At 47.4% G+C, this 21,767-nt stretch overlaps 1 protein-coding gene across 1 annotated transcript in view; it reads right to left on the bottom strand.

The window, feature by feature from the left end:
* Positions 1-16,544: 16,544 nt before the first annotated feature.
* SPOP (speckle-type POZ protein) overlaps positions 16,545-21,767 on the bottom strand; it is a 12,679-nt gene continuing 7,456 nt past the window's right edge. Inside the window, exons 7-9 of the mRNA XM_010182789.1 lie at positions 21,421-21,543; positions 17,741-17,883; positions 16,545-17,008 (exon numbers count right to left, since the gene is read on the bottom strand). Coding sequence (XP_010181091.1) covers positions 16,864-17,008; positions 17,741-17,883; positions 21,421-21,543 — 411 coding nt within the window. The 3' untranslated portion in view covers positions 16,545-16,863. The remainder of the gene's footprint in view (positions 17,009-17,740; positions 17,884-21,420; positions 21,544-21,767) is intronic.

Raw genomic sequence — 21,767 nt, 5'->3', positions numbered from 1 at the left:
GTCACAACCAGGACTTGTGTTTCTCAGTGCAGTCATGGATTTGCCTGGATCTAGGCCACAGGGTCCTGAGAGCTTGGTGACCATGCAAAGAGGGCTCTAAAAGCGGCTTTGGAGCCAGGGGAAGACCTCGGGGTTTGGGGGGGAAAGGCACCTGATGCCCTCCATGGCTGCGAGACAACCACGGGCAGCCACAGCACCTCCCTCGCATCTGATTTCCACAGTGATGGGAGCTGGAGCTGAGTTTTCCCATGTCTGGATGGAAATGGGGAGGCGGGAGGGACCTTCCCGAGCTGCCATCACACCACAGCTCAGGCCACCGTGGCACAGGGGTGTTCGGGGACTCAAAACCATGGATCCGCAGGTAGAGAAACGGTGGTGGAACCTGTCAAGTCTGCTGACACAACCCGTGATTCATGTGTTTCCCCTGACACGCTGTGATTCATGCCTTTCCCCTTCATCTCACCCGTGCTCCGCAGCACCGCCGGCTCCCCAGTGCCCAGCGCTGCCCTTCCGCGGTGAAAAGGTGCATACGTCTGTGTGTGTGAAGCAGAGCTCTGATTGTAGCATTTCATTTACTTGGAAGGGGTACAAAAAAAAAAAAAGCCCAACAAACCAACGATGCTGTCCTTGAGAGAGGGAATAAAGTTTGCACGGTGGCACCGAGACAGGTCAAGTGTTTTTACTGAGAGCAATCTCAGTGTCCTCTGGGAAGAAGGAAAATAAATGGGAGGGGTTGCAAATGAGGCACAGGGCATCGCCTCACCCCGTGCCCGAATTTGGCTCCGTTCAGATGCATCTGAACCCACCCCAAGCAGCCGGGCACTGGGTCCAGGTTTGGGGTCTGTTGGGACTTGGACTTTGCATGGGTGCTATTGCTCGTGCATGGGCTTCACTCCCACCACTGATGGCCCATTCCTAGCCTCCTCCCCTTCCCCATACATCCAAATTTTGGGCTCCCACGTACATGGACACATTTCTTCCTATAGAAAAGACCAAAAAAAAGCAGCTCCCTCCTCCCCTTCCCCATCCCTTCCTTTTGCCCCAAAACTCCCCCTACCCAGAGCACTAAGGCAGCTCCAAAAAATCCCCTTCCACCCACAAAAGCCCAGCAGGGTCACGGGGCGGGTTTTGCCACCAGGTTTTATGCTTCAGCTTTCACAAGTGCAATTCCTCCTGCGCAGCTCGGAGAGAGCTTTGCTGGCTGCGGGCAAAGTTTCATTACACGCACTTGTACATCCAGACAGAGCCTGCTTCCAAAATACACTGAGCAGAGAAAAGCCTTTTAGTGCAATAATCAATGGGAAGACTTTTACTCCGAGAACAGAAAGTTTAAAATGCTTTGAGAGCACGGTTTCAGAAAATAACAAGAGCAATATTTGATATTTGAAGAGGGGGGTGGGGGGGAAAGCCTACCCCAAGCTATCTCACAAAAGTGCATTCCCCAAGGGCTGCCGCTTGCTGGAAGGAAGGAGCACAAGACGACCCCTTAAAACCCCTTTCTGGCAGCAGTGACAAAACAAACAAAACCGCCGCAGACAAAAGTTGCTCTTTTTGGAGAAATTTCAGACAATTGCCATTTGAAGCGGCGGAGCAGCCAGCGGGAGCAGAGGACCAGGCGCCGAAGGATGCTCCATTGTCAAAAGTGATGTGGCAGCGCAGTTACTAGGAGACCAGGACGGGCCATTATTCGGGCTTGGGAGAAGAGGATTCCTGCTCGCAGAGTCACCACCCGTGCTCAGGAAAAAAACAGGATTTCACTGAGCTGGAGAGCAAATAACACAAGAGAAAAAAAAATCCACCCCCACCCTAACTCCGCCTGCCCTTAACCCCCAGCTCACCCCCTGCGACGAGATGCGAGGGAGAGGATTTGCACCGGCTCATTTGGGAAAATTTCCCTCGTTAGAGGCTAAATCAAGGTGTGTTTGAATGCGTTTGGTTGGTAGCGTGGGGTTATTTGCTCCGTGGGGTGCTGCTCATGCTGCGTGGCACGGCAGAGGTTGGCCACGGAGCCGCTCCTGCTCCTCGAGCGGAGGAGTTAAATCCCTGCGACTGCCTCTGCTGCAATGTTACACAAGGAACCAAGGCTTAATTTCTTTCCCCATTAAAGTGGATGGACATAAAACAGATTTGGGGGCGGGGGGGAGCTGAAATGTCTCCAAATGAAGTTCCCCGAGTTGCAAACTTCATTACAAATGAAGCAGCGTGTAATGACTGTGGAAAGCAGACTTCAAAAATCTGCCGTGACACCAGGGTTCAGCAAAGTGCCACAGAAGTATTTGCAGGCATTTTTGCAATTAGAGCCTATCTCCATTTGTAAAACGCAGCTCTTCATCATCTCTGCTAACTCAGTGGACGATGCCTTTGTCTCCGAAGCAGGAAAAGCCCTGATGGGAACTACTTAACCGCTGTCATCTACAACTACACAGCGAATGTTCTCCATCTCCAGTAATTAGCTCTCTTTAGTTTGTTAATACTTTCTCCTCTTCCCCACAAAAATCCTCCTAATTTAAATTTCATGAGTCTCCCAGCCGAGCTAACCTGGCTTCCCAGCACAGCCTGCTCCACCCTCCCACCAAAGTCAATCAGCAGCCCCCCGGCCATTAATTGCACTCATTAGAGTTGGTGGGGACCGGGGCTCCATCCCAACATCTCCCCAGTCCCAACACTGCTCTCCGTCCTGGGGTGGTGGATCCCATCACCGAAGTGACGAAACTTCCACCATCTACCTTAAAATGCTGCTTAATATTGGAGTAATTCTCCTATTAAGGTCATTTTCTGTGCACTCCAAGTGCTCCTTTGTTAATTTTACCCTATATAATAAAAAATAACTTGGTGTAACGCACCTCAAGTAAACCTAAACCCATCTCTCTGCAGATCACTGGGGCCTTTTCTCTCTTTGTAATCTTCCAGTCAATCCCTACCATTTCCTATTTGCCATAGTCAAAAAACCCAGCAGTGGCCTCAGGTTCAAATGCGACTCTCACGGTCAGCTATCACCTCCAAAATGTGCTAATGCACTACACCAGGATTTCGGGAAGGACAAATCTCATGGGAAGGTACCATTTAATGCAAGGATGGCACAACCGGATCCTTCTCACCGCTACGACAGCTTCAAGGCATCAATTTTCCTGGACTCGGGGTCAGTCAGGTTTTCTCCAAGCATAAATATTTTTAGCAGGTTGCAGCTGGATTTAAAGAAATATTTTTAGCAGGTCCCAGATCTCAGACAAGGAGGAAGTTTGGTCATTAAAAGCTTCAGTACAAATTGATGAGCAACAAAAGGTTATCGTCACAAAAGCGTGAAAATTTCTTTACATTGCGGAGTGTCCAAACTTCGAGGTTTTCACCAGAATTTGGCAATATCTGGAGGCATTCCCAGAGCTGCAGCTTGGTTACTGCAGAACTTCGCCTTCCAGATTAACAATTGGTTTAATCACAAAAAAAAACCCCAAGGAAATGGGATTTCTAGGGGCTTAGATGTCACAACGCTGATGTAAACCTCGATTTGTGTTAGAGTCCATGATTTCTACATCAAGATCACTTCACAGTCCATCTCAGGTTTTCTTTAACCAAGTTTTTAGGCTGGTGACACTGAAGTTCCTGCAGCTGAGAGAGCGTTTAACGCTGGGCTTGGAGGGCATGGGAGGCTCAAAGCATTTACATTGCTGTTGCTCCTGGTTTTTACGTCCCTCGAAATCTTCCCAGGTCCCATAAAATCCCTCGCCAGGACCAACCTGGCCCTTTTGTTCCTAAACCAAAGTGCTGAGGTTCAGCCTGGCAGAGGGAATCCTGATCTAAGTGCTTTTACAACACAAATAAACACACTTTACAGTTTCATGCCCAATGAAATGGCTCATAGAGCCTTCGTGGAGCTTTAGCTGAGACGGGCTAGGACTGTGTATGTGCCATGCTGCATCTTCATAGAGATTATTAGACTTTAATGAGGTCTGGTGAGGCAGCCAAGCCTTTCTGCTTGTAAATCCCCTCTTTCAATGGCCATAGGTGGCTCTGATGCATTAATGGCGCCGCTGCTTCTGCTCTTGTGGGTGCATAAAAGCAACTTTGGATCTGATGTTGTTGTTATGGCCAGTGCTCATGCTGAACGCTGAGAGCAGTGCCCAGGATCTCAGCATGGGCCAAGCGGCAGCGATGGGGCAGCACGGGTGCCTGGGGTCCCACTCCAGCCCATGGCCCCCCCATCTTCCCCCAGGTGTCGATACGTTGGACTCGATCTTAAAGGTCTTTTCTAACCAAAATATGATGCACCTTTCAAGTCCTCTTGAGTCTCTTCTCCATGTCATCCTCCCTTTGCTACGGGAACTTTCCCTCCTTGTTTCTCCTCTTCACAGACCACATTTGACGGTGCCAAGGCAAACCATACTAAGGATGGACATCTCGAGAATCTTAATTCCTGGGCATAAATCCTGCCCGTGCTGTTGGCTTTTCTGATAACCTTAACCAAGTTATCCCAGGCCTTTGTCTCGTCTGCCTTATCTCTCTTTATAAAGATAATATTCATTTGCCTCCTGGGGATGGAGTGAGACTGCACGATCATCAAGCACTCTGGAAATCCTCCACTGAAAGGGGAAGGCAGGCAGAAATGATTATTCATGAAATCCCCAGTGTTATGACTTGTTATTACACGCAGTAGACTAAAAATGCAAGTGGGCTGAGTGCATCATGTATTTGATCTAAGAATTATTACAGTTTTGCCAATTAGACCCAGAACCCAAATACAACCGCTCCCCTCCTCCTCCTCCCGCTCCCCTGCCAGAGCTCGGCACCAGCTGCCGTTCCGTAAACACCAACATTTCCCCATCTTCCCGTGCTTTCAGCAAACTCCAAAAGCAGCAGGTCTCTGATTGTTTTCCCTCCAATTAATGGCACAGCGCACCGCTCTCCCCGAAAGAAGCCGCAACGTCGCATCAACACAACAACTGTTCGCCCATCGGTGGCTTTTTCCAGCCTGAGAGGGAGCAGTGCCGAGCGGCTGGGTGCAAAACGCACCCCTTGGCATCCTCCCTCCCCAAAAATAAACCCCTCACCTACCTGAGAGCATCACACACGGTTGATGGGGCTCAAGGGTTAAGCAGCCGGGGCTGCTTTACGGCATCCAGCCAAGTGCCGGAGGAATAGGGCAATCTGCTCCCTTTGGGGAGCTGGGCTTGTACACACTGTTCTGCAGAGCAAGGCCTGAACCTCCTGGTGGGAAGGAAGGATTTACTTTTGCCTGAGAGGTTTCCAGACCTACCAGAGCACCCATCTGTTACCCAAAATGTCTGCTTTCCTAAAGGCTTGTGCCCAAAGAGGAGGAGGGAGGTGGGATGCAGTAACCCCTTCTCCTCCAGCCCCCTAAGGTCACTGCTCGCGGTGTGGTTACCATCCAGCTCACGGCGAGGGTTTACTTTCATGTCTTTTTAGTTTGCAAACAGAGACATCAAAAGCCAAGTACAGGAACAGTGTTTTTTAAAATACAGCCATATTCCCATTTAAGCGCTGTACGGATAATTTTGACTTACTTGGGTTGCACAAAATTATCCGAGAGTGTTGGGGTGTGAGGTTGGCAGCAATCGGAGCTCTCAGCTCTGTGTGCACAGCAGCGTTGAATTAGTGTTTGGTGCCCAAAAACCCCTTCCCTGTGCCCCTGGGGACAGGCAGAGCAGGGGCAGTTGGTGTCACACAGGAGGGAGCCCTCCCTACCAGCAGATTCGGGAGATTCACCACCACCAAAGGCTGTAGGAAAAACCCGGGCGAGATGGAGCTGAGCAGATTGTGGAGAACAGCGTCTGATGCTCACACACAGACAGTCCCAAATCCCTGAATAAATGATTGGGGGGGGAGGAAGATATTTAAGGGAACATTGGTCCAAATTCACTCAGACGTGGTTCAGAGTGGAGCTGCTTGAGGACCCCCGTGTCCCTGTGTCCCTGTCCTCTCCCTTCAGCACAAAGGGGACGTTGCTTCAGTCCTCACACAGCTTTGCAAACCACCCCCTGCTCTCTTAAAAAAAACCCACAGAATAAAATAAAAACCACTGAATAAACACAGCAAAACCCACACAGGCACAGAGCAACCCCCCTGCAGCCCTTAACAAATCCACCTCCATCGCCAGCCAAGCCTTTCGGCGAGCCCCGGCAGCTCCGTTTCCAGCTGAACCGGCATCTGGTGGCTCGGGCTGTCAGCGTCTGCAGGAGATTGCCAAGTCCCCGGGGACCAGAGGCCACAGCGCCGGTACCCGGCGTCAAGCGCGCTGTCAACGCTTGATAGATCTTTCCAGCAGCATCCGCGGGCGCTTCGGCAGGTGAAGCGGCGAAAGAAAGGGAGAGGGGGAAGTTACGGGGGATGGAAAAGGCAAGAAAGAGAATTCAGACCACAAAAAAAGCTGTCAAGAGGAGGACAGGAGTGGAAAACTTGTCCAGCTCTTTCAAATCCCACCAGACCCTAACTCCTCTGCAGAGAATTCCCGACTCAAAGCGCTTCAAACCCCACACCTGCTTGTACTAAAAAATATGCTAAATAATTCAGCTTTTCCTCGTGTGCTCTCGAGCTGCAGAATCCTCCCGGCTCCCGGAGCTTTGCGCGGGGTTTTCGGGGGGAAGGTACGAACGGGCTGGGATGGAGGGGAGGAGGCCGCTGTGCTGCCCCACCACCACGCTCTGGGATGGCTGAGCTTTGGTTTCTGGCGCTGCTGAGGCACAGAGCCCGTGTCAGCGTGGTGGCTGCCACGCAGGGGAATAGAGATGTGCCGCGAACAGGATGAAGGCAGGGAGGAGGGAGGGCTGGTGCATTTTCCACCCGCCAGGCTTTTCTGATCTGTGGCAGATGTCTCTCCGCTTTCAAACTGCATCAAGAAGCATCCGCTTTCATGTAGGCTCCTCATTGGGAAATTTCCCCATATGGGGAGGGGGGAATAAAATAAAATTACCTTCTGCGGTCTACTCAAAGCGTCAAGGACGCATGGCTGCACCTTCAGCACGCGTCTGTAGGACTTTAACCCGGACCTCTCCTGCTCCCACCGCTTCTGCCAATCCTTCTGGAAGATCCAAGGCCTCAGGCCTGCCCTGGTCACCCCCCAAACAGAGCATGGGGTGATCCTCGATGGTGTCCGCTCCTCCTGAAACTCCCCATGCACTCAGGGGTGCACGCAACCTCCTACGCTACCTCCCAATCTCTCCATCAAGGCAAACTCCTTCATGAGCAGCAGTAAGTCCAGTTTTCTTGCTTCAAAACAGATCAGGGGTAAAAGGACGAGTGCCCAGGATGCGGCTGGTTCTGTCACCGCTGTCACCCTTCACAGTCACCAACCTCTGTGTCACATCTCAATCCAAACTACACACACTGTCGACACAGACTCGTCCCCCCACTGCAAAAAGGCACCCACGAGCCCATTTCCCCCCAGAACTTTAAAGCATCCTAACACAGGTTCATGAGACTGAAGCTACAGGAGGAAACGTAGAAAGATAATGATAAACTAAATGAGAATTTCAGCAGGGTCCTTGGCTATAAACCACCTCCTGGGAAGGGTCCTGACCAGAGACCAGTGCTATGGGCACAGCAGCCCAAAGCAGAAGGAAACCCCTAGTTTTAGGCATAGGGACTCTGAAATTTTGTGTCTTGTTCAGAAAACTACAACCCCAACAACAAAGCCAGTGGAGATACAGCATCTGAGATGAGATTCCTCAACGAACTCAACACACGCATGTGGGACTGATGGTTAAATAAGGAGTGAACACAGCCCATGGAGGAGCAGCCCCGGAGCCCACTGCGTCTGCAAATCAGTTGGAGGCCACACTGGTGCTTCACAAACCTCACCAAATTGCAGCCTGAAGACACTGATTTTAACGGCTACGTTCGCTCTCCTTGCCTCCAGTATCAGACACCATCCCGCTGAGACGACGATCAGATGCCGAGATACCCAACACAGCGACTTTTTGTTACTATCGCTGCTTCAAGCTCTTCAAAATGTTTGCACCCAGCTCAAATGGGCATTTTTCTCATCTATCAGAGGAAACACAACTATTCCTGCAGTTACTGTCAGCCCACAGGTGAGCACTGCTTACCTTGCCCGTTTTATTTTGGTACCCTCGGCCCATGGATGCTCGGGCACTTTGTCATGGGAAGACAGAGATTGGCTTATACCAACGGTGGCCAGCTCTGTGTTTGCAGCCTCTGTTAGAGCAAACATGATCTCTTAATTAAGAGACTTGTTGGCTTGCTGAACTCAGACAGATGGGATCTTAATTCAATTAGTATACTTTAATTACCTATTATAGTAGGACTTTAAAAAAAACGGACACCAGTGAAGGGTTTTCTGCGCAGCTATCGATCCCACCACGTACGTGTGAATGATAAGCAGTAAATGCTGCTCGGTGGCTTCTTTCCACCACTCCTCTCCCTCACCCCTAAAAATGGCTGAATTTTATCTACAGTTCTGGATGTTTTGCCCAATCTCTCTTTATGTATTGAAAAAATAAACAGAAGCAAGCTCTGAAGCGGTATCAGACACAAGTAAATCAGATGGAAAGCAGGATGCCTGTATGTGAACCCACATCCTCCCAAATATCTCGAGTTATAGCAGAAAACCTGAAGAAGATCCAGGTATTTTTGCTCTACAGATTATAACCTGCCAGTCAATGCCAGTAAAGAGGCCTGAACCCAATTTAAAAATAAATAATCTTGCCTTGGGACACAAGGATGTGCCAGATTATTTCTTCTGGCGCCTTTAAAAACGTTTCTCTAAGAAAAGCCCTACATAAATAAATCATAGTCGGGGTCCATTACAAGGAGCTGATGGAAGAAATCAGCTACTATTTTGTGAAAACTCCTCATTTGGAGGTGTGCTTCTCTTACACAGGGTTGTTTGTGCCTAGGGAAGGAACTGCATTTTGGAAAAACATCCCTCTTCATCTGGTTGGAAGAGGCTATCTCATCCCCAAAGCACCAAGAGAGCATCAGCAGGTCTCGGAAGACAACTTCCCATTTACATTTTTATGAGCAAAAGGGTGGGCTTGGCATTCTGCTGATTTTTGTTATTTATTTCTATTTCGGGAAGGAAGCTTGGCAAACAGGTGGAAGCAGGGCTTAAAATGGGCTTCAGACTCTCTGACCGCGAGATGGGACATTACAGCACGCTCGCAACATCCAATAAACCTGTGAAAACAAGGTACTCGCCCAGTTTTTCCTTGGCAGCTCTCGAGCCATGCGTCCCCTGCCAAGAACAGCATGAGCAGAGGGAGTGGCAACGCAAGCGTCCCCAAATCTCCCATGCAAACAAATGGGGAATAAACACAAAACCCCAGCCTGGGCACAGCTTTCTGCGGAGACTGCCAATGGTGGGACCTGGGAGTGACAAAAGCGACTGCGCTCTGAGATCCCTGTCTACACCACACCTCTGTCTAGCACAGAAAAGCATTTCTGGTGAGATACCGACGGCCAAAAGACAGAGGTTTGAAGTTTTGGGCTGGTTTGTTGTTGGGTTTTCTAAACAATTAAAGAGCTCTGAAAATTAAAGTATTACTGTATGTATTTTCTAGACCTAAACACAGCTACATCGAGCTCTCCTCTCACCGTTCCTAAAGCCTTTTCTCCCTCCTTACATTGCCATTTTATACAGGAGCATACACCCGTGTGCTTTTTGTGTGGATCATCCATAGGCAGAGGTTAAAAACATCAGGGGGAAGGCAATAGTAACAGGTATTGTCAATACCCGGTGCCTGTTCACCAAGAGGAAAAGTTGGCTTCCACCGAAACCCTGAGGAGCTCATTAATGACCTCATTAATGTCACAAATTTGGAAAGGGCAGTGTCAGGAGGAAGGAGCCAGGCTCTGCTCTGGGATGGCCAATGCCAGGACAAGGGGCAATGGTCCCAAGCTGGAGCACAGGAGGTTCAAGCTGAAGATGAGGCCAAACTTTGTCAGTGTGAGGGTCCAGAGCATGGCCCAGGCTGCCCAGAGAGGTTGTGGAGTCTCCTTGTGTGGAGACCCCCAAAGCCCTGGCCGTGTTCCTGTGTGACTGCTCTGGTGATCCTGCTCTGGAGGGGTTGCACTGGGGGAGCTTTCCAGGGCCCTTCCACCTCCTCATACTCTGTTATTTTGTGAAGCTCCTTCTCCATATGCTGCAGGCTGAGCAGTTTTGGGGAAACCCAAATGGTGCCACCAATGAAAACCACTGTGGCTTTGAAATCCCCAGCTTTTCATCTCCACGATGCTGCCAAACCCAAACACCTCCCTGTGCCTATCAACCCCACTGCATCGTCCCAGCTAGCAGAGAGGTGCTGAAGAAGAGCAGCGTTGATTAACGGGCGTCGGGTAAAAGGCACTTGTTTGATTTAATTTTGGAGAAGCACGCTGTCAAAGAATAAGAATACACAGACAAGATTTAAAAAGCAAAGCTCTCATCAGGAGAACAAAACCACCACTTACGGCCGACAGCCCAGCCCCACGCCGCACTAAAGCGCTGACAATAATTATAACCCCGCAGAATTACGCGTTTTAGAAGTCCCAGCAGCCCTGGAAAGGGATGGGAGTTATTGCTGCGGTGCTGAAAGGAAGGAAAAGGCTTATTTAAACATTTACTGTATGTGAAATGCCTCTCTTTTTCCCTCGCCTTTTAAGGCTTCAGCACCTAGAAATAAATCCAGCTCATTAAAGACTATTTCGTAGTTCAGCTTTGTTTACAGGCCCCAGCTAAGTAATGCTGCTACCCAATTCAGGTCTTACCATCTGGCACACCACATTAGAAATCAAATCTGCAAGGTGCTTTGTTTTGCATTCTTTCTTTTCTTTTTCTTTTTTTTAAATTCAGGAGAATCCGAGTTAGGAGCCACATTGCACCGGGCAGAGGAGAACAAGGAAAAGGCGTTTTAACTTTACATCCTCTAGAAATTATCGCAACCCACCAGAGTTATCTCCTGCTCGTTTTTACAGTCGCAAGCAGCGACTGCAAGGCCCCTTCCAGCTGAAAATTACTCTACTCTTACACTTATTTTACTCTACTCCTATTCCAAGACAGACAAACTTTGAGGCTGCTTTTGGGTGCACACACCACTACAGATCACCCTTACTTCAACCCAGCACACCTGATTCAATCATCTCACAGAATCCCAGACCGTTAGGGATTGGAAGGGACCTCCAAAGCTCATCCAGTCCAATCCCCCTGCCGGAGCAGGAACACCCAGATGAGGTTACACAGGAAGGCGTCCAGGCGGGTTTTGAATGTCTGCAGAGAAGGAGACTCCACAACCTCTCTGGGCAGCCTGGGCCAGTGCTCTGTCACCCTCACTGAGAAGAAGTTTCTTCTCCAATTGAAGTGGAACCTCCTGTGTTCCAGTTTGTGTCCGTTACCCCTTGTCCTATCATTGTTTGTCACCGAGAAGAGCCTGGCTCCATCCTCGTGACACTCACCCTTTAAATATTTATAAACATGAATGAGGTCTCCCCTCAGTCTCCTCTTCTGCAAACTAAAGAGCCCCAGCTCCCTCAGCCGCTCCTCAGAAGGGAGATGCTCCACTCCCTTGATCATCTTTGTAGCCCTACGCTGGACTCTCTCCAGCAGTTCCTGTCCTTCTTGAACTGAGGGGCCCAGAACTGGACACAATATTCCAGATGCGGTCTCACCAGGGCAGAGTAGAGGGGGAGGAGAACCTCTCTGACCTACAACCACCCAAATTTGTGTCTCCTTGCTGTGCCACACGCGGGAGAGAAGCCAAATTGCCCCCAGTCCACAAGCACAAGCTACTGGAAAACTCCCAGTCTGCCCAGTTGTCCTTGCAATGGGGGTGAAACCCCTGCCGAGCCTCCAACAACCAGCGGAGCCGGCCGTGAGCTGTAACCTGGCCACGGATTTCACAGCTCCGCATCCTGTTTAGCTCTTTTTGTCCAGCGTTTTTGTTGTCTGGCGAAAATTCAATAATCAGCAATAATTTTTGCCAACGCCACCTGCCTAGAGGAGTGAAAAAAAATAAAGTTAACGGGGAAGAAAGGCGGACAAACTGCAATGCAGCATCAAGCCGAGGCAACAGCGGGAAACTCTCCTCTAAATGCAGAGTAAAGCAAGCAACCAAAATGTTGTGGTCCTGCCCCAAGACTGAAATAAGGTGGCGTGGAGAGGAAAAAAGGACCCACTCCAGTGATTAAATATTGAGGAGGAGCACTCTCAGCTCCCCCCGTGTTGGAACTGGGTCCCTGTTTGAGGGGGTGCTCTCTCCAGTGGGTTTTACACGACCCAAAACGCTCAGGGACATCCTCTGCGCCTGCCAGGAGCCTTCCAGAAGCGGAGCAACAGCTTGAACACAGCTTCCACTTGTTCCTTTTCATCCCACGACTCCTCGATGCACAACCTCTGGCTGTCTCAAGGCTCCGAAAGCTTCAGCAGCAGCTCGGCACCAACACCTGAAGGGTTCTCGTCCTCAGCACTGCTCCCCAGTGGCAGAAGTCAACGGGTTTTCTCTTCAACCCCTGCTCGGTTTCCCGATGGCAAAGCTCAAAGCAACGTTCCCGCAGTCAGGTTAGAGAAAAACACTCCAGAATAACCCAGGCCATCATTTCTCTTCTGCAGGGGTGGGGGTCGTGCCCCAGATCCCATCCAGTTTATCATCCACCACCTCAACTATATTTTATTTTTTTGGCCATCGATGCTTTTCAATTATTCAAAGAGGAGCCCTACATTTTATCTTCTCCTGCCTGCGATTTTTCATCATTTGATGGAATAATTGCAATCTTCTCTCCATCCCTTCCCAATTTACCCCATCAATTAACACATTTCCTCAAGTGATTTTAATAATTCAGTCTCAGAGACAAAGTCTCATGTATCAAGTGGAAGCAAGACGCAAAATCCAAAGGCAAACTTAACCCCAAACTCTTGATTTTTCTTGCCTGTGCTTCAACCAGATTCAAAGGCCACCTCCTACCAAACCTCTCCTGCTTTATTTATCGTATAGATTTTCCAGAAGCCTTCCAGGTCACAGCAATTTCTTTCCCCGACTATTTCACGGGCTGTTATTTTCTTCCCAGCCGTCTCCTCAATTTCTTTTGCTCGTCGTCTTCCTGCTGTATGCCCAGCACCACCGGTTTGCAAGTTAACTTTCAATGTAACGCACAGGAGAAACTGGGTTTGCCAAGGCAAAATTTGCTGCAGCATGTGTCTGGAATTGCAGCCAAAAATCCAAGTGGGCAGCAGGTCAGGGGAAAAAAAGAAAACAACACCCGACCAAAACCACCCTCTGTAATTAAATGTTTTCATATCAGATTAACCAAAAAAAGTCCTGAGAAATAAATGAGTGAAGCAATTCGGCAACACAAGTTAAATGGCAGCCGTGACTGAAAGACAAACTGCACGGCCCAAGCTGACTGAGCAAGATAATTATTTCAGCAAAGCCTTTTGCAAAATAAATTGCGCGGAAGTTGAGGAACCTTCTGAAACGAAGGGTTTCTTCTTCTTCTTTTTTTTTTTTTTTTTTTAAATAATCTCTGGCTCCTTCAAGGAAGTGGGGAAAAAATAAAAAAGGAAAAAGGAGCGAGACGGTATTGTGTCCTTAACAGCAGTTGGAGAACCAGAACAAAGCCAGCCAGAGTTTCAAAGCACAGCAGCTCTCCCCACTCTGCTGTTTGTTCTGCTCATAAGCAGACAAGCTGCTTCCTTTCATCTGGAAAAAACTCACACAATAAGAAAAATACCTCAATAGACTCCGAGGCTGTAATAACAAAGCCCAAGGGGCAGCCAAGAAAGCAAATCTTTTGGCTGGTAAAATAATATTTGATGTTTGGATGCTCCGAGAGAGCCGCCTGCTCCTGGGTGCAGGGCACGCGCGGCTGCCGGAGGAGGTCGAGGGGTTTCTCCTTCCTGTCGCTCCTCCTCGCACCCAGATGAAGGCTGCAGCCCTCGCCGGTCGGCACAAAAGCGAGTAGAGGAAGCAGGGGCGAGGATATAATAAGGAGAAGGAAGCACATGAAAGACTGCACACGGGGATGAAATGTCTCCCCGCAACACCTCTGAGGAGAAGGAATTAAAAGCACAAGTGCAGGGTCCAACCTCAATTCTGGATCCGGACCTGTGGTAGCAACGCCGTGGTTCAGGAGACCTGGTAAAAATGTCTCTCCAAAATACTGTTGTGATAAATATGCCATCTCCTTGTGGAATTCAAATCTCCAACTGTTCAACTGGCATGGACATCTCTGCAGTAACAACACACGCCACAGATTGCGAGTTAACTTGAATTACATTTCAGATCTGGGGAGGGGAGGATGTCAGTGGGAGGTTTATGAACAGTATGCTCTAGCTCTGATGTTGTTATAACCAGATGGCTTCAGCCGTATCATTCACAATAAAAAACAAACAACAACAACAACAAAAAAAAAGAGCGAAGCTGACAAATAAATCATTAATTCACCTGCAATCCCAACAACCTGAACAAGTCGCCTCCTTCGCAGATCTCATTTCAGCCCTTCCATGACAGCCTATTCTGCAAGTGCACCGCAGGAAGGGCTGGGACAGACAAGCCCCAGAACAGATTATTTTCCTGCAGGTATCTCCCCAGCCTCCAGGGGAAGAGGCTGCCAAATGTGCATCACCTTCCTGTAAATACCTCTAAACAAAAATCCCTCAAAAAAAGGCTGAGGACAGGCGATGCGATCGCCCCTTTGCTTTCTTCCAGGCATGGCTGCTTCCCGAGGCAGGGCTGAGCCAGGGATGCTCCTCCAACAGTTGGTCCCTCGAACGTGACAAGGAGAAAAGGTCTCGTTTGGGTTTGAGTATTTCGGTAAACAACGCAGTTCCTGCTGTGTAATGAGACGTCTCTGTGCCACGCAGACAACTTCTGCCGTTACCTGGCGATGAACTTTTCGTGTCTGCACGCAATTAAAAGCGAGAATCGCCGGGTTTGAGATCTGACAGGGTAGTGAGGAGAATAGCGTTAGGACTAAACTACCTAAAATGAAACGCAGGCTAAATCCAACAGAAAAGGAATGGGTGTAACATGGGAATTTGTGGACCACGGAAAAGGAAGGCTTTACAATACAGACGGCCGTGTGTTTGCAGTGAGAGCCTCGGTGGGGGAACACAGAAAGGGGCAGGGACCCTCTCATGAGTCACCGTTCGATAAAAATAGACGGCAGCCGGATTAAACACGGCGGCGTACGAACGGAATTCTCCTTCACACAAGGGACGAGAGGCTGTGAAAGAAAGTACGGTCACAGAATGAAAAATCAGAGACGACGGGTCCCTAATTTATTTCCTAGCCAAAAGAGCGTTATTCTCTCTAATCCATTCCATGCCCTACCTGACCGTCTTAAGGTCGGATCAATTTGCCACTGCCCAGGCACGGCGTATTTCAATCTAAGGCCCCTGGAGATTTGGGGCTAATGATGACATGAACGGATGGTGTCTGTCCTTCCCAGACATCCTGTGCTGCACCTTAATGTCAGGAAGCAGATGGCTTACCATGCTCTTCTTTCTCCTTTCCCACATGTAAACAGGTACAGGTAAAAGCAAGGACCACGGGTCAGCAGCGGTTATGAAAACAGATCCTCTTTAGGATTTTGGTAATGCCTGCTATGAGAAACAACGCAGGTTTGTGCGTGACTTCGCTTAACAAATCCCACTGGAGTTGCAGGACCAGCGCGTCACTGTCGGCACACGGCAGCAGGCCCAAACCGAACCTTTGGGGAGCAGGTTTTAAAACGGGCAAGTCTTTAAAAACGAAACAACAACCAAAAAAGACAACAGATACCACACAGTACAAAATAGTAATTATTTATATTTTCCAAAAGAAAAAAAAAAAATTTACCAGCTATTTTGAAACTTCTTCCCTGTAAGAAGAGTGACTAATAGAAAGGAACAGGACTGGCTCCCATACAGTCGGCAAGTCAGGTACAAACAGTTGTTAAGAATCATTTAGCAACTCAGGACAGGGACTTCTGACGCAGCGTTCATGGACAATAAAATTTCTATCTTTTTTTTTTTTCTCCTTTTCTTTTTTAAAAAAAGGGGGAGGAGGGAAATAAAGCAGGGAAAAATGCCAAAAACATTTCCCACCGTATCTAAAAACGGGAACCGTTGCTCTCGTCAGACAGCACGCTCCAGATCGATCGTTTCCAGTCCTTTCAAAGCCAACACAGACTCGCCAAAGGCCGCCACCGATCTATGCACACGCTCCAGAGCACACGCCTTTCACTGTCCCCTTTCACTTCAACCTGTCGTTTTATAAAAGGTGGGGGTTTTTTCTTCTTTTTTTTTTTTAATTTTCTTTTTTTTTTTTTTGCAATTAACATACAAGTGCTACTAACAGAGAAACCGATCTCGTTGCTGGATGGCAATAAGGAGTTACACAAACGTCCAGTTTTTAGCTCAGCTGGAAGGACTTAAATTCTCTATTTTTTTTTTTTGATATAAATACTACTGGAGCTCCCATCAGGTAACTTCCTTTCCAGAACCTCACTGGAAATTCTTTTGAACTCTCCAAAGCTAAAATGTCCTCTTGCTCCAGGCATCTGACGATTTGTTCTGTGCTGCCAGACGCAGAGACGTCGTCTTCCCCAGTACCACTGCTGGGTTATTCCGACTTGGGTCGGTGCCTAAACCAAACCCTGTATTTAATTGACTCAGCCAAGTCGAAGGGAACACACAGACGATGCAGCGACAGGGATTCATTAGGTTGAACAGCCCCAGAGCCCCAGGCCCACCCTCCCCCCTCTCCCCAAGTTACTTGGTGCTGTTTTAAAAAGTCTGGGTGTCACGAAGCAGTCTCTTCCCCCCAACAACAGAGTAAAAGCTCCACACATTTCGCTGTCTACCTGGTGGTCAAGGTTACAGCAGCAACAACTGATGCTGCTTCCAGAAAAACATGGGGTGGTGTGACGGACGGGATTTTAGGATTGCTTCAGTCGCTTACGTGGGGGTCCCAGAAAGGGACACTGCGCAGAGGCCAAAGAGCGATAGGCCTCGGCCACCAAATGGGGATGCGACACTACCATGGACTTCCAGCCTGATGTCTCCATGACGTCAGAAGCGTGACTAGAAATAAGAGAGAACAAATCTGAAGTTATCAACTGGGGATAAAAAGGATTAACTAAGTAGATTCTTTCCACATGCCCGAGAAACCTGACATTTTTAGCGTGCTGTTTTTAGGCTCGCTCTGGACGTACGTTAGGCATCTTCTGCAATGACTGCGAATGCTGGCTCTGCTGGCACAGCTGTATGCTGGACAGTCCTTCAACTTAACGATGAAAAGCTTAAACATACGTGGTGCCAGGTGGGGGACGGCAGGAACACAACACTCATCTACCTTGACTGCTCAGTACAGATTTTAAATCAATATAGAAAGTACTGATAAAAACTGTATTAACTGACAAAAAGGACTAAAAATGTTTCCACACATCGAAGTAATCATTGCACATCTACTGAAAGATCTGTTATACTACGAGCTGCACACAGATCCTCAATATCAGGGACTATCTGATATTCTACCAGCTGAAAGTTCCTGTGATCTTAGTAAAAGAGCCACAACAGCTCACAGAGACGGTCCTCTGTGCGCTGAACAGTCCCAGCAGCACGAGACTAATCCGCCCTCAGGGCAATGCCCCTTTTGGGACGCCAGAAAAATGAAGGATCACAACAGGAGAATTAAAAAAGCAATAAATAAATGAACAGAATCTCCCCTGTACGTGACAGTTCACAAGTTGTGAACTCTGTTGCTAGTAAGTAACGCTTTCCTGTAGATTTGTTGTATCCCGGAACAAAACTCACTAGTTAATGAAGTCCACTGCTTGAGTTTTCAGCTGATCAGCACTGTGTAGGTCAGCCAGGATGAGGATTTCGGCTGCGTTCTCCACAGACAGGTTACTGCACAGGGCATCCTCACACATCACCTTCAGGCGCTCCAGCGCGTACTGCAAAATACAAAGCAAAGTCCAATCACAAAGGAGAAAACACCTAAATCAGGCCTGATGTGAAGCCTTACTCGTGCTCATCACTCTTCCATAACCAACTACTCTTACGCTGAGCAGACCTCTCTGCTTTGCTCCATGCATCTGAACTGCACTCAGAGAAGTTGTGACAAAGCAAAACAAAAAGGAGAATCATGAAGTGCCCACCCTGAGGAAAGCAATGGAGAGGAAAAATACCCACCATACCTCTCATCCCAGCCTTCTCCTGTTACAGGCTTACTGGCGCTGCATTCATGCTTTGAAATGAGAATTTCAGGTCACCTGGAGTAGCTACTATCTCAGTTACTTCAAGGCACAGAATGCTAAAGCCAAATCTTTATTCTCACTCTACTACTGCATGACAGCATTACCCGGGTTCAGTGGGAAGACCTGTCTGACTGTGAATGCTCTGTAGGTGATCCAGTGTTGTTTAGGCAGTTTCTCTCTTTCTTTGCCGTTAATGACCTGCACATTAAGATCAGCCTTGCTCAACTACATGCTACTAGTTTAATACTAAAATGTGAAACAAATGCCCCCGATTTCGTGCAGCTATCCAGCTGGAAACGAAACATCACAGCGTGTCTGCAATGCCCTGGCAATGGCTTTATTCTAACTTCACATTCTCAGTCTAAGGATTTCTACCATCCAATTGTGCATTTAGATTTTTCAGATCCACGGGGTTAGGCCATGTCAATGGTTTGCGACATTCAAAGGCTACGCTTAGAAGAAGAGTGCTGTCTAATAAATTTCACACTCTACTTTCTGCAGCACTTCAATCAGTCCTGAAACACGCAGACACAGGCAAGATTTTCAAAAGCAACACAGTGGTCTCGGGCAGACTTCTGAAAGGTCAATACCCAGGAAACTTTAAGTCACTCATTATCAAGAAATGAAACCCAAACTTCAGTCTTTTAGAATATCCTCGCTGGGAACTGAGAGACTGAGAAACGTCTGAAAATCTTGGTATGTGTGCTCTGATTACGGGCTTTGCAGCTCTCTGGATGAAACAAACTGAGTAATTCTGAATATTCCAGATCCCATGATTGCAATTCACAGGGATTAGGAGAGCAGTCAATTCTAATGCAGTTCTTCTATGAGTAATTACATTAGCACTACATAAATGGTCCTAACGATTAACCACAGTTAAGTCTCCTTCACATTATGACTTCAAATAGAGTGACATTTCTGGGGGGAAAAAAAAAGAAGAAATCTTTAATATAGTTAATTTTTAAAAATCTGACACATCAGAGCGCTTGAGAGCATCCTTCATATTGTTCATCAGGTTTCTTCTGATAACTTAAGAGATGACACAACACACAAGTTCTTCAGTATGTGAGGCCGTATTTGGAAAGGATACCAGATCCGTAAGGACTGCTCTGCCAACCTGAGCAGAGCTGGTGACAACCTCATCCGCACGACGACGGGAGCGCTTGCCATACGATACCCACTACTGCTATAAATTGTTTTTATACTCTGATTGAGATTTTTATCCCACAATGATTAAATTTGAATAATTTTAGATTATAAAAGCATTTTTTCCACTTAAGACTCGGCAGTAATAATTACGTCAGTCGAGGCATGGCACTCATAACCAGGACAGTTTTCTCCCACCAGAACATCTGAGAAGGCAAATCAAATTTACTTGCTTAATCTGTATCAATAACTAAACCAGTTTCAAACGAGGGGCAAGCCATTAGTTTACATTATTGTCTCTCGGTAGCTTAAAATGCAGCAAACGAAGCTTAAAATTATTCCTTTTTTTAAACTGAATATTCTCCTCCACGCATGTACAATTTTTATTTCGATTTTTGCTACAAATAGCTCAGCTTCTAATTACATACTTGGGCAAAAGTAGCCATCCTGGTCTCTCAGGTACTAAGATTTCCCCTTCCCCCTTTTCTTAATTACACTTTAAAAAAAACACCCTACCTAATAGCATACTTACCCAAGAGGCTGAAATAGTATCTCCTGGGTTGAGAAGACGTGCTTTGTTTTGGTTTTGGTCTAATTACATATTTCCCCAAGAGACAGGAGGAACTCAGAAGAAGCTGTTTCAGTCTCCTGAGTAAATATTAGATGTTTTATGCGCTTTCATGAAAGATTTTTTTATTTCTGCTTTTAAAAGGCACACAATGAGTTTAAAAGGAAAAAAAAACCCCTACATTAAAAGGCAGAAAACTCAAAGTTAAGGCTTACTCTGTCCTTAATGTACTGCTTCTTACTTACTGTTGTCTCAGTTAAAGATGGTATGTGAGGTCTCAATCAATACTCTTTAAATATTGAATAAAGTATGTGGCAATGATTATAATCAGTCCAAGAATCTCCTTGCATTATTTCCCATTTTAATTCCAGTTGCAGTGGCCTAAATAATGGCATATGGAGCATTGCAACTCTAAAAAAAAAAAATCAGCATTTTTGATGAAGCCCAGGTTGGCAGCGACAGGGAAATTTGATGGCCGCGTGGTGGTTGCGTGGAACAAGGTTACATGCATCCACATCTTAAAATCCACCACCCTGACTGGCACCCACAAGAGAATCCAAGGACTGAAGAAGCATGGAGAGAGACTGAACTACGGTCTCACCCCTAGAGGTGGTCCCTCCAGGTCAGAGCTGAGGCACAGTGGCAGGGCAGTGTGGAGAATCTTGCACTGCTGCTACCCGTGCTGAACCTGTTCAATGGATAAATTCAGGACTTTAGTCTCCAGTGCTGTCAAACTGGCATCTTGCACCAGCACTAAGTTCACTTTTAAGAGAAAAAAAAAAAAAAAGAGGAAATAAAATTGCAGTTATATATAACGAGTTTTCACTGGTTAACACGGCTCACTGGCCAGCGCTCTTCTGTCCTTGGTGCTGCAAAGGGAAGGAGGCAGCGGCTGGCAAGGCCACGACTACCAGCACCTTCCAGTCAGACCATCCCCAACACCTCCCTGCAAGGACCCTGCAAAACCACAGACGGGTCAGGCCACAGGGCTTCCTCCAGTGCACCCCTCCTCTCCACAAACAGCAGGGACTGCCACTGCAAAAAGAAAAGAAACAACAGCACCTGCCAACTCCTGGCTCTCCAGCACTTTAGAGCATCTCTTGAAGCTGCTGCTATCAATCAGAAGGAGAAGCAGGGCCTGTTTGCCAGGACAGAACGCTACTTTTGAGACCTGGTAATAATCACACTAAAAAAATAATCGCCGGGTCCACCTTGACATTTTCTTCTACATTAAATTATGCTGAATAGAGCTGTCCCCTGAAATTTAAGAGAATGCTTAAAAATGAGCAGTAAAGACAGAAATTCCTGACTGTCATATGTTAACATACATAACCATGGAGCCATAGGTATCTTACATGTATCTGTACTACATCCACATTTAGCTAAAAGCCACAAATCATTCAAAGAAACTGCCCAACCACAAGGATCACATGAAAAGCTTACTGCGGCAATCTCCGAGGTGCATTGTGAAAAGCAAGGCACATGTCATTCCTCTGAACACCCCTAAATCCCAACTGTACCTTGTCAGCAGCTGCCAGTAAGTCATCAGCCATTTTGTCAAGATTTGGTGCTTTCCCCGTGTAAATAAAGCACATCATTTCCTTAAAAACTTCAGGCTCCACATCATTGATTTCAACCCGGTTCTGTATTGGAAAAAATGAAGCTTATTAAGATCCTGACAAGACGCTAAAGGCTTCCTTCTACCCAAGCTCTTTTAGCATTCAGAAATTTGCTACAAACTATTTAGAACGTGTTACTACTTGCAAAAAGAAAGAAAAAAGAAAGAAAGAAAAAGATGTGGATGGAATAGGATAAATTCTAAGTTGTACTTCACATCCTCTACTTCTCCCTATCCCACCCCAAACTC

The sequence above is a fragment of the Mesitornis unicolor genome, unplaced genomic scaffold (assembly GCF_000695765.1).
Source record: "Mesitornis unicolor isolate BGI_N332 unplaced genomic scaffold, ASM69576v1 scaffold8944, whole genome shotgun sequence".
Taxonomy (NCBI): Eukaryota; Metazoa; Chordata; class Aves; order Mesitornithiformes; family Mesitornithidae; genus Mesitornis; species Mesitornis unicolor.
Note: the sequence above shows the minus strand (reverse complement) of the source record. Positions and strands in the feature narration are given on the sequence as shown.